Raw genomic sequence first — 14,117 nt, forward strand, 5'->3', positions numbered from 1 at the left:
TACATTTCATCCATCTCTGAATTTTATTATACTTTTTAAAAAAAACTGACATCTGTAAAAACCATATAAACAATATTCACATGTATGTTTGTATCAAAAATGCTTTAAACTACCATTTTAAGTGTGGTTGGACTGCCTGACATATGTACTGTGCTATCAACTCTCATTTAGACACTAAACTTTGTTGCATCAATCCATAAATATGACACTGAAACTGTCCAAACTTGACTGACGGAAGACATAATCTGTCGTACCTATTGCTTAAGTAATCAGCTTTTGAATGTAAGAAGTTCATTCAATGTTAATAGATACACATACAGATGAACCAAGACATCAACACTGATAGACTACTGTGAAATAAATGCAAAACGAAGAACATGATTCTTGGCAAAAGAGACGCAGTTCTGGCAGTGACCAGCAGATGGAGACTCACAACAAACGTATTTCAACACACCAAAAGCACGTGGTACACTTTGCCTTGCTTTTACCAAAATATTTCCAGTGGTCAGATCCAAATATTTCGTCTGTGTGAGTGAACCATGTCTGTAGGAGGGGCAGTAAGGCACAAAAATGGTGGATATGAAGGTAAGTCTTTTTTCAAGAAAAACAACATTACAGTCAACCTAAAAGCCAAAAAGAAAGAACATCCACAGTGGTTTTAAATTATATACAAAAAAGTATTCCACAAATGTACAAATTACTGGGTATAAACTGGTGCGTTTTACAACATATTGTTCCCAATGTAAAACAGGATCACATAAGACTGCTAATTTAATACCTGGATTAAGTATTCTCAGCTTTGAAATTAATATTAAAGTTAAAATCTGACTTCGGAGACTGTAGACGCAGGAACAAAGGTGAGGATTCATTAACAGTGAGGTGACATACAATGTGTGTATAGACTGAATAACAAAGAGAACCAATAGACTGGCATTCCATAGGACTCCTGAAGTCAGAAGGTCTTCAAAAATACATACAAGTGTGAAATACCTATATGTGATGAGCCTAGTCATTCAGCTGCAGTCAAATAAACAAGAAACCTTGTCATATTAAAGCCTACATCACTAAAGTCAATGTAGACTAATGTTTTTGTATATAAATGACTTAATTTAAATGTCTTAACTGAGAAGGTCTTGTCTAAAAGATTCTATAATTCTTATACAAGCAGTTTTGTGCTGTGGGAACAAGTAATATTCAAATATTCTGAAACAAAGAGTGAGAGGGAATCGGCCAAATTGTAAAATACTACAAATAAAGGTACTGAACACATACAGTAGACATTCTTTACTGAAAATTAAGATTCATGAATAATTATACAAATCAGACAGAGCAAACAAAATATTTGTGTTGCTGATTAAGTGTAAATTCATTTTGGCATTTGCATATTGGTGTCCAAACCATAAAGAGAAGATGTGTACACACACAGGTCTAAACCTAAATTCTGGTCCCAAGAGATATTTAGATAACATGATTAAAATTAAACTTGAGAAACACTGATAGACAAGATAAAAAAGTGGTTTTGTTTAGAAAAAAAGACCACTAAATCTGACAGTTATTTCTGACAGATAAGACATCACATGGAATCACATGGAAAGCAAATACTTACAAAAAAAAGGTAAAATTCCAGATTCTGTTCTGTTAAATTATTAATTTTACAAAACCCTTTAAGTTTGGTGAGGTTCAAAGTCGAGTGTGATGTCCCAGGCTGAAAGATTGAGTCTCTGGGAAGGCTGGATGTTGTCTGCATGTATTATAAAGTGATGACTGTGCCATCCTCCTCTACACCTCCTCTGGGTAAAGCCAGGCTGTGACGGGGGTCAGTCCTCAGGCTGCTGAGTATTTTGTGTAGGCTGCCATTGCTCTCCCTCATAGCAGGATTGCTGCTGTGGTAGGGGTGATGTTGGAGGGTTAGGTCCTTATGCAACTTGTAACTCAAACTATTGTGTACGGTGCCATTAAAGCTTGGTTGAGAGTGGAAAGAGGCTGTAGATACAGTGGATGGTGGTCTCGTTTGTGGTCGAGTAGGAGGGCTGGGTGGGGTCACAGTGGTTGTTTGCGTCTGGGACCGGGATGCATTTGAAGCCACTGAGGCATTGGAGCGCCGTGATGGTCGTTTGATGTTGCTCTCGATTACGATGTCCGACTCCTCGTCACTTTCCAGATCTTCTGGACTATACCCATGAGAGATGGCTGTGGCACCTGTGGGAACGGTAATGGCGGGGTACCCTACTGAACCGCTGCTATCTGATGACTGACCTGAGCTGCCTGAGATACGACTGCTGCGAACCACATTGTTGCGCTGGTTTACTGGCTTCACGGTCACAATAAGGTTGTGGCTGTTTGCGATCATCATGTCAGTCACCTGGTCCAAGGTTTTTCCTGTCACCTCGATGCCATTGACCTCCAGGACCTCATCATTGACTGCTAGCAAGCCTGTGCTTTCAGCCAGGCCTCCAGGTACCATACGGGAAATGAAGATACCGGGGACTTTTTCCAAGCCATGGGGTGTAACACGGACACTGGTGCCATCACGGATATAGAATCCCAGGGGCTTGTCCGAGCCATGTCGGTAGAGTCGAACTCTTCGGTGGGATTCAGGAAGGATGTCCACGTCAATAATGGACGACACGGGACGGAAGTCCTGGGGCATGCCAATGCGGATGTGGGGCCGTTTTCGGTTCAGGTCATTGCGAAGAGTGACCACTGCCTTTTTTTTACGGGTCAGAGTGCTGGTGCCAAAGTTGCTGTAGTCAACCTCTTCTGCAAAAAAAAAAAAGAAGAAAAAAAAAAAATCACAATGGTTAATACTTAAGTGGATTAAATGTACAAATTATTGATATAGTCAAGGGTGCACCTAACTGGTATGCAGGTAATACAGCGCTTTTGTGTATCAGTACTATTGGCATTTTGGAACATTGTTACCCATGTTTAATTATGTGTAGCTGTGTAAAAATGCACTTATTTTCATTACATAAAGTTATTTGTTTTTCAAGTAGGTTAAAGGCAGTAAGCTTTGGATTTAGTTCACATTACCTCAGATTTAATTAATTTGTATATGATTCAAATAGCACTGAACATAGTACATAGACTCATGCAACTTTGCCATGTTTCTGGCAGTTGGTCTCTGTGCTGTATGTTGTCACACCTGCCATTTACAAACTACATCTTCAAGAGTTCATACTTAGAGATTGCTTGACGCTATTAGCAGGTTTGGCATGCTGTCCTGGGAGAGAACCCTGAGCTCGGAGGTAATTGCACCCAGGGCTCCCACCTGGTCAATAACCATATAAAGGGGTCTGAGATCAGGTAGGTCTCGAGAGATCCCCCTGGTAAAGGGAGGAAAAGGAGGAGATGAGGTGGAAGAGGGGATTCTTCCAAAATGAAGATAAGGTAGTAGGGTGAAATGAGTCTATATAGTAGGCTTGAACCAATCTGATTGGATTATTGCTGATTACGGAGGCGAGGCCAGCCGTGATCAATCATATCATATGGTTTTATCATAAATTAGTTGATAAAAATGCACTTAGTCCACCCAAAAGGGATGGTCTTGTGTACAGTTTTTCATAATTGCACCAAATCACAGAAGTAAGCAAATATTAAATGTGTGCGAATTGGTCCAAAAAAGTGATTACATGGTTTGTCTGATTACATGGTTTGTACATGTATCTGATGTAGGTATGCAGCAGAGATTAATGTAACACAGTTACATTAATCTCTGCTGCATACCTACGTCAGATACCTTTTTTCTCAGTGATGGACATGCAATAAGTGCCCTAAAAACATGTTTCTGAAATGCATAGACAAGGGGATCAGGTGAGATCACAAAGCCTTCAAAATTCTACTAAAGCACACCACACATACACCTTCTTGCCTTCTTGAATCATACAGCAACCAACCACACTGAGACAGTGGATTGTGAATATAAGGTATAGATTCCAGGGCAAATTTAACTTTAACTTCCCAGCATGAATTCACAAGCGAAGACAGGCAAGAAAATGCCCAACTTCTGCTCAATTACTCTAATCAATTTTAAAAAATGCTTTTACAAAGCTTCTGAATTTTCATCAAAGGACCCAGCCACAGTTGTTCATAGTTTAGCTCTTTGGCGGCATAGTTATTTTGATTGAGTCCAGACATACTTTTATTATGTCCTGGAATTTCAGCCACAACTGCAAGTCTCTTGATAGGAAACACATTGAAGTGTTGCAGCTTCTGGCCTTCATTAGGAAGGGTACCGTTCTCTCCAAATGTCCACCCTCAATTGTCTTCTTCTGAAAAGAACTACTAACGTTATCTGACACATGGGGACTTGGGGGGACAAGTGAAGAACTTAATTTGTGAGAGGGTAAATAAAGACCAAAAAGCAAGAATGACCATGTAGTCTAGAGTCTGAGACTTGAAGCTAGGGCAATAGACATCTTTTAGTTTGCCAGCCAGCAACTAGACTCCACTGAATTTTCCATTCTGGCTCTGGGTGACCATTTGAGCTGGTTTCGGCATAGACCCAGCACAGATTCTTTAACCTCCAATGGAACTGAGAGTCAGGGCATGCTACTAAGTCACCAAGCCTAAACTACTTCTGACAGAGTAATCCTCTCTGCATTGATGCATGATGGGAAATCAAGTTCAGTGAGAAAAGGACAGCTGGCTGTTTTCATACATTTCCAGGAGAAAGTGAATGGCATCGTGCCTACCAGACAGAAAACAAACTCAATAAAATCAAGAAAGGCAACAATATTGCCAAATAAGTTGTCATTAAAGGCCAATGTTGATAAAAAAAAGCAAGAAGGCGAGTCAAACTAACTTGAGGAAAAAACACTATGTTTTTCCTTCTCTTTTTGTAAAACATTATCTGCCCTGTAGTTGCAAAATTCTTACACACGTGCACACTTTACATTCCAGCCACTACACCTACAAAACAAACGTCTGGTGGAAAACATCTTGACGGCCTTATAGTTTAAACAGTCAATTCATAACTTTCATAATATTTGTATAATGATTCTATATAATATTTGTATAATGTTAATTTTTTAAAACCTACTAAACAGTGTACACAATTAGAATAATTCTAGTATAATAATTTAATAACATATTTGTGTAAGTAAGCTGTATGACTATAACACCAGAGACAGTACAAGAGAATAGCCACATCTTATTTATATATAAAAAACATCCCAAAAACAGCATAAAACACCCATTAAAATAGAGATACAGGCAGATATTGAGTAAAAAAAGCCTGCAAATCATTACCTCTGCCCTGAAAAAGAATTCCTCATATGTTGTCAATCAGAAATAGCTAGTTCAAGCGAGTAAACAAATGCTTTAATGCTGTTACCTTGTCTTTTTGTAAAACATTATCTGCCCTGTAGTTGCAAAATCCCTACACACGTACACACTTTACAATCGAGCCACTAAACCCACAAAACAACTGACAGATGGAAAACACCTTGACATCTTGATGGCCTTATAGTTTAAACAGTCAATTCATAACTTTCATATTTGTATAATGATTCTATATAATAATTGTACAATGTTAAAGTTTTTAAACTTATTAAAGCTCAATAGCGTACACAATTATAATAATTCTAGTATAATAATTTAATACCATACTTGTGTAAGTAAGCTGTATGACTATAACACCAGAGACAGTACAACATAATCGCCACTTCTCTTTTATACAAAAAAACATCCTGAAAGTAACACAAAACACCAATTAAAATAACAGAGTTGAGTCCAAGGCAGATATTGAGTAAAAAAAGCCTGCAAATGGTTAACTCTACCCTGAAAATGAATTTCCCATATGTTGTCAATCAGAAATAGATAGTTCAAGCGAGTAAACTAATGCTTTAATGCTGTGCCTGGATCTGCAGTCACCTGACTGAACTCCAAGGGTAGAGGCTCAACCCCAAGGTCGGGGTCACTGGAGATGTGGTGGGTGAGCCTGGTAGGAATAAAAACTACATTCCACTGCACAGTGCCTCAACCAGGAATGCAGAAGTGGCTTCGCAACTTAACTGAGATGACCCATAACATGTCTGAAGCATAATTCATCACTTGACCGTAGCGATACGGTCTCCCTCAGTCACCCACGGGTGGGTGTGAGAAAGAGGAGTGGGCGAGGTCTCAGGCTTTGTTCATGTCGTCCCACCTCTCGTTAACTTTCACACTGAATGGGTCCCTTTTCAAGTTTTGTTGGATTTTTACAAAGGCTCATAAAAAGCAGGATTCAAAAGGGTTTTATGGCCAATCATTATGCCTCCCAACACAGTTTATTTTCCCATTTTCTCTTGCATTTCCTACTGTGTGTTCTGGAGAAAATGAAAACTCGATTCACCTTCTTATTTCCACAATACTCTGCCCAAATTCTTGCTGGGGGTGTATAATTTGTGCTCATTGTCAGTAGTGTGCTGTTGGAGAATCCTCTTGATGAAAGTCATCTGCCAACGCTTAAGAGTAAACAAAGTGATGTGCATTAGCATTGAGTGACATATAGCGCTAACACAATTCTGCATGACAATAACCTGCCCAAAAGGCCAACTAGTTTGCAATGGGAAGACTTTATAGCACCCTGACAAATAAAATGTCTATAATGTCCTTAATCTACATGCTCTGGGAACCAAGAGAAAAAAAGAGAATTCTAGCATAAAATTATGAACTGCATATCTTATCTGATTATATACATATAAAGTAGACCGAGATACTCAAGGGTTCACTGCAGTCCAGGATCATGGTAATGTCCTTTCAGACAGAGCCCCCTGGGTGAATACGTCTGTGTTTGCTTTAAACCGTCGCAAAATTTCCCTGGATGAATAAAGCAATGGCTTTTGGCTTCTCTATGTAGCCCTGAGAGAAATTAAAGAAGGAAGCCCCTCCTGCACCAGTGCACACTCAGCAGAGCTCTCTATGCAGGCTCCTACACACCCCTTTGGGTTTTTAACTCCTGTTACCCACAGCGCATCAACGTACACATCTGGGACAAGTTAGCAAGCAGCGGTCGAGGGTGGAGACTGTGTCGGTAGATTAAGCTCCCTTGCCATCTTTTTGCAAAGTTGCTTTAGGACGGCTTTTACAGGTAGACAAACTACAGGAGTTATTTTAGACATTCCATCAAGTCCACCCTGGTCTGGAAAGGATTTCAGCACAAATGTACAGCTGGTACGTCCAATGTGTCTTTCATACCCTTCTCATTCTAGCTCTACACATAAACCATGGCTACACAAAAACATATGCTTAGTGTTTAACCTTGTTCTCCACCCCCCATATGTTCTGCAATTGTGGCCAAGTTTGGGACTTGACTGCCAAACGTTCAACATAACCAAGCATGTCCTATCATTACATGACACAATCACTTGGGCTGCCAGTATGTAACGTCCACAGACATTTAAATAAAGGCTATTAAAAGGGATTTTTGTAAAGATCTGAAACAGAATGTTTGTGTGGAGTTGGCAAACCGAGTGGAACTGAGGATGACTGTCAGGAAGCAAAACATGGCTCAGGATGCACTGGATGCCCTCTTCATACTTTGGCACAAGATGGCGGTGCCATTATGATCTCATTCACATGAGTAAGAGGAAACTGATCAGTTTCAGATCTGACAAACAAACACAAAATATGACCCACATTGAAATCCTTGTTAAGAAAATATTTGAATTATCTACAAATTTCTGGATCGGATACCTGATACTAGCTTGTGCACCCTAATAAACCACTAGTTATGAACCTAAAGATAAGAATAAGGATTTCAAAGAATTTCAAAATGATGAGTTGTAGATGTAACCCTCATATTTGCAGGCACCCTTCACTATCTATACAGTGTAAATGCTCTCTCCAGCACAAGCGAGGGAATAGTTATGGCATCCTGAACTTGTCAATTTTTTTTCTAAGTTAGATGTCAAATATTCGGCAAGTGCAAACAGATACACGGACACTGGAATGTTTGAAAGTCATAAATAGAAATGAGCTGCTTTCAAATGCTCCATTGTCCATGCCTGTGTTTGCGCTTGCTTAACATTAGTGAAGCGGGGTAAAGCGATGACCTTCAAAGCCAACCAACACAATATCCAATCAGCTGTGTTTAAGAACGTGCGCAACAGTGTTTAAATATTAAGGGGAAATTGATGTTTTTAAAATGATTAGTACCGAAGTCGATACTTTTGACAACCCTATTGTAAGTATCAAACAATTTAATGTGATTAGGGCGATATTGCGAAAACAACTATCATAATATCATGTTTCATATCATTCAGTATTGATAATTATTGAATATTTTTTAACAACACATTTAGGAATATTAGGATATTTTGTTATTTCATCTCTTTATTTTAATTTACCAACATTACTAAGGCAAATAGTCAAAAACAAAAGTATATAAACAACATATCTGATCTCTTTATAATAAAATAAACATAAGTGTTAAAGAGACTCTTAAACTTGATAAAATGTTACAACGTATGTGCAATGGTAAAGGTAGAACAACATCTGTAAGGTGTCAATAATAATGATACAGTACACCTCACACTGTAAAGAAAACAAGCTATGGCAATCAAATCTAAGCTTTCAAGTAAAGGAACTAACCATCATTATTTAAATACATATTGCAACATTACAAATTGTGAAGTTGAACGACAACATTACCCCCTATGCTAAACAATCTTTCAGATGGGGTGCTAATGGGGTGCTAGTGGCTGGGACGCACAAGAAAAGAAACCAAAAAGCCACTCTGGCTTTTAGCCACAACCTTTTTTTATTTACAATTTCCTCACTCCTGCTATACGGCACTCATTTTCACATGTATTGTTATTCTGACCGGTAGTGACAAGTGCAAGCGCGTGGTTTCCTTGACCATTTACAATAGACCTGGCGTCTCCTGTAACTAGGTGACCATCAACTAGGGGTGGGTGGTACACCGGTGTCATAGTCATCACCGGTGTGACATTGCGCCACGACATGGATTTTCTAATACCGTCAATACCGTAATAAATCAATTATGTGCCTTGAACAGCTGCATTTACATCAATAATAGCTAATTCTAAATAATAAGGCATTCAACGTTCAGTTGTGGTCTGAATACCTGTCCTTATACTACAGGGCTCGAAATTGCAACCATTTTGGTCGCATGTGTGCCCGAAATTTAATCTATGCGCCCTCATAATATATTTGGGAGCATTTGATTTTCTCTATAAACTTGCTGAATCGCTCTACGCTGCCGCTGTATTGGTTCATATTAGCTGTCAATCACTTAACGCTTCCCGCTGTCAGATGACAGGGAGCTTTTGTTACCGCAGGAAATGCAAACGGCTGAAGAATGAAAAGTACACAGGTTTGCAAACCTCACTTAAAGTTATAATAATAATAATAATAATGGCGCAGATGACAGCGATCATGACATGAGGTAAATGTTGATCCACCAGCTGAGATCAATCGAGGGTTTTTCGGAGAAGGTGCCCGAATCTTGTTGCGTTGCTTTCACTGCGTGTTCAGCGCAAATGTCCACTAAATGTAAAATCTAATACTGTACACATCATCGCCAAAGAAACTCGTCTTTACTAAGTTTACACTGAAACTACGGCTCAGAACAAAGAGCAGTATTGCGCCGGTGGTCATCGCGAGAATCCTGCTCTGTCTGCTCATAAATTGGTGCCGCTTTATTCCACAAAAAGAGAAAAATGAAGATCAGCTCATTACGGGACGGAGCATTTAAAATGACACAAACCGAAAACAAAACTTAAAGAGTGATAGAAGTGAGACTTTTTTTTGTCCGTTCTTCCTTGAGATGTATATTATTTTGCTATTTAAAGTAATACCATGATATTATACAGTCACCGTTCAAAAGATGAAAAATATCGTGATATTAATTTTAGGTCATTTAGGTCACAACCATTTTTTTCAGAGGATGACAAACGGAAAAACCATTGCTGCAGTTCCGATGCAAGTTTATGGAGAAAAGTAAAAAGCACTGCAGTGTTTGGGTGCGCTGTGTTTGTCTAAGGTAATTAGTCTACCGTTATTACTAAAATGTGTATATTTCATGCTAAGTGTGAAGCAAATTGTTTAGTTCTACTTGCATGAATTGCGGTGCACACACCGGCATTCGAAAAAGTTCAGATGTTTTTCAACTAGGTGTACCTAGAAAATGCACGCACCATGTGTGCGCTGCTTGCACACCATATACGTTTCGCTCCCATGTGCGCGTCGTGCAAGTCATCTCCATTAAAAATGACAAACACCCTAAGCTTATTGGCATCCCTTCCAAGGCGTGTGCTCAGCAGTCACATTTTAATAAAACTATAGCCTTCATACCAAACTTTTTTTTCGATTTTATGGCCCAGCACCTAATTCGATTATGAAATCATTCTGCAAGATTTACACTGACAACTCTCTTATGACTTCTCATTTTGATGTGTCACTGATGAGTAAATGTAGTTGTAAATATGCAGTTTAAGATACTGATTAGAGGATATAAACATTATTAAGAATAACAATATTGAATTTTTGCTGATAGCCAATATTTTTCTACATATCTCAACTGATAACCAATGTCGAAAATGGCATTGAACAATTTCTGCCAATTTTATTACCCATAGGGTCCAAACAGGAAAGAGAGGGCCCAAACATTTTCAGGGATCGTGAATACTTAAGGGGTGAAGTGCATTTAACATGGCAACTAAACAACAACCCACGACACAAAAACTGCATAGCAACACCCTGCCAATAACCCACAACTTTCTATTATCATGGTAACTCCTTCTAATGAAGCACATAGACATAACGTTATTCCATTTTAACAGATTTACTTCGTAATGCGACAATTCAAATCATTATTTTGCTAATCATGCAATGACAGTTCAAATAGACGTGGCACGAAAATCCGAAAATTCTCTTTAATCCACAGATTTGCTGTCTGCTACACTGTACTCCCACTGTCCTCACTGTAGGTCATGCAGTGTGTGTTTGAGTCATCAGTGATGAGGGGGTGAATCCTCATCTGGCTCTGACCTCATCCTACATTTGAGATGATCCCAACCCCCCCAAACGAGCTGCTAAGTGAGGCGTTCCAGATTTCTCTCTAATCTCCCACTGTCATGGGTGACACCAAACAGCACCGGGTTTAGAGAGGCTGCAGGAATGAGGGAGGATTAGAGTGTTAATGACACCTACAATCTGTCCCTTTAAAACCTTTAAAAGTAATCTGTCCCTTGTTTGTGGAGGAAAGGAAAACAGGCTAATCAGATAAAAGGGTTGAATAGATTCCTCACACCTAAGACATGCTAAGTAACTAAACTAGGGAAATGCATTAAGGTTAGATGCAGACCAATTGGATAAAGCTAAATTGGCACAAATCCACCAGCCATTCTGTTATTTTCAAATAAATATTTTTAATGCACAAAAAACCTCTGCAACTCAAATGATCAAATTCAAATTCACAATTGACCTTGTTTGCCGTCTTGAACGATTGTAGACACATTCAGCTCAAGTCATTAGAGGACACAGAAAAAAAAGTGATTGTCTGTGTAATCTTTCATAAAACTAACTTAATCTGCCTCTGAAATGACTTTTCATTTCAGCCATAGACACCAATCTTTAGTATTTTCCACCCCTCCCCTTTAACTACCTGTCATTTTAGATACCACGATTCACATGTAATCCTTTCTTTACCTTGTTAAAGATCCTGTTTCACTAAAAAGGTTACATTATGAACTACAATTTACCATGTTGACCTTAATACCATGGTTGCCTTTTCAATCACTTGAATAATAGCTATGCTATACTTATAGTAATATTTTAACTTTTTTTTTTAAAGATTTTGTACAATCTGCAAGCCTTCCACAAAGGTTAGCCATACTATTACAATGATTATAACATTTTATTCATTAGTTTTCCTTCGGCTTAGTCCAGGGGTGACCAACCCTGTTCCTGGAGATCGACCTTCCTGCAGATTTCAGTTGCAACCCATATTAAGTGCTATTCAGGTCCTAATTAATTGGTTCAGGTGTGTTGATCAGGGTTGAGCACCACTGTCTTAGTCTCTTAATTCATTAGGTGTCGCACAATGGAATAAACCGCCAACTTATCCAGCATCCACTCACCAGCTACTTTATTAGGTATACCTGTCCAACTGCTTATTTCTAATCAACCAATCACATGGCAGCAACTCAATGCATTTAGGCATGTAGACATGGTCAAGACGATCTGCTACAGTTCAAACTGAGCGTCAGAATGGGGAAGAAAGGTGATTTAAGTGACTTTGAACATGGCATGGTTGATAGTGCCAGATTGGCTGGTCTGAGTATTTGAGAAACTGCTGATCTACTGGGATTTTCACGCACAACCATCTCTAGGGTTTACAGAGAATGGTCCGAAAAAGAGAAAATATCCAGTGAGCGGCAGTTCTGTGGGTGCAAATGCCTTGTTAATGCCAGAGGTCAGAGGAGAAGGGCCAGACTGGTTTGAGCTGATAGAAAGGCAACAATAACCACTCATTACAACAGAGGTGTGCAGAAGAGCATCTCTGAATGCACAACACATCGAACCTTGAGGCAGATGGGCTACAACAGCAGAAGACCACACCGGGTGCCACTCCTGTCAGCTCAGAACAAGTAACTGAGGCTCCAATTCATACAGGCTCACCAAAATTGGACAATAGAAGATTGAAAAAATGTTGCCTGGACTGATGAGTCTGCTGCAACATTTGGATGGTAGGGTCAGAATTTGACATCAACAACATGAAAGCATAGATTAATCCTGCCTTGTATCAATGGTTCAGGCTCGTGGTGGTGTTGTAATGGTGTAGGGGATATTTTCTTGGTAAACTTTCGGCCCATTAGTACCAATTGAGCATTGTGTCAATGCCACAGCCTACCTGAGTACTGTTGCTGGCCATGTCCATCCCTTTATGACCACAGTGTACCCATCTTCTGATGGCTACTTCCAGCAGGATAACGCACCATGTCATAAAGCGTGAATCATCTCAGACTGGTTTCTTGTATATGACAATAAGTTCACTGCACCTCCAGCACCTTTGGGATGGATGTGGTGGAACTTGAGATTCCTATCATGGATATGCAGCTGACAAATCTGCAGCGACTGCATGATGCCATCATGTCAAAATGGACTAAAATCTCTGAGGAATATTTCCAGTACCTTGTTGAATCAATGCCACGAAGGATTAAGGCAGTTCTGAAGGCAAAAGGGGGTCCAACCCGGTAGGAGGTGCACCTAATAATGTGGCCGGTGAGTATGTTTTACACAGCGGATACCTTTCCATCTGCAACCCAATACTGGGAAATATAACATTTTACTGGACTTCAATTTTGCATCTGTACTGAAGATTTTGTAAATATCTGATTTGCATCTCAAGTATTGATGTAGTTGTATTCAAATGCAATAACAACCCAAATTTAAACAAAAAAAGATGAAAATGGTAAATGCAGATGGAAAAAGGATATGCTGGTTTAGAAATATTAACGGCATAGCTACACTGCATCATCTCCCATTAAGGATGAACTATTCACAATGCAAGGCAAAAACAGTGTTGAGAAACCAATGGTGAAAATGATTCCAAACCACAGCAGAAAATGCTTTCGCAGCAATTTGCTCTTCTGCAGAGTCTAAGCTTTGAATTATACTGCGGTTTATAAGAGAAAATGATGCTGCAGTCTTTACATAAATAATGAGAAAATACTGCAACCATGGCAAGTTAAAGCTCCTGGAAGAATCAGTTTCTTCGTGTTTACATTTGGTGAGGGTCTGGAGTCACATTCCCACACAAACTGCAGGTAAAGTATTTTTTTTTCTTTTTAAAAGTACAGAACTACATAAAACAGATTTATGGCTGATGCCAGGAGGGTTGGCCACACGAGGCAGCCGTGCCTCGTCAATATGAGCATCTTTCTTCCTGTTGTTATTGAGAAAGAGCTCTGAAGGTCTGGGCAGGTTCAGGCTGGTCTTCCACACCTGTACTCAAACACACACCCTTTCACAACCCACTTCCTGAATGAGACCTGCTGAAATGTGTGGCAAGATCTCAGATTCTGCTTCGCTTGGCTGCCTCTGTTTGCCGTGATGACCCTCACGTGTAGACACGTCTTGCACGTAACACACTCAATCACTCATGAGGT

At 39.5% G+C, this 14,117-nt stretch overlaps 1 protein-coding gene across 1 annotated transcript in view; it reads right to left on the bottom strand.

Annotated features, from left to right (window-relative positions):
• Window positions 1-14,117, bottom strand: part of pard6gb (par-6 family cell polarity regulator gamma b) — a 63,015-nt gene continuing 48,898 nt past the window's right edge. Inside the window, exon 3 of the mRNA XM_056480082.1 lies at window positions 1-2,760. Within this exon, the coding sequence (XP_056336057.1) occupies window positions 1,751-2,760 (1,010 nt within the window). The 3' untranslated portion in view covers window positions 1-1,750. The remainder of the gene's footprint in view (window positions 2,761-14,117) is intronic.

Source organism: Danio aesculapii, chromosome 19 (genome assembly GCF_903798145.1).
Source record: "Danio aesculapii chromosome 19, fDanAes4.1, whole genome shotgun sequence".
Classification (NCBI taxonomy): domain Eukaryota; kingdom Metazoa; phylum Chordata; class Actinopteri; order Cypriniformes; family Danionidae; genus Danio; species Danio aesculapii.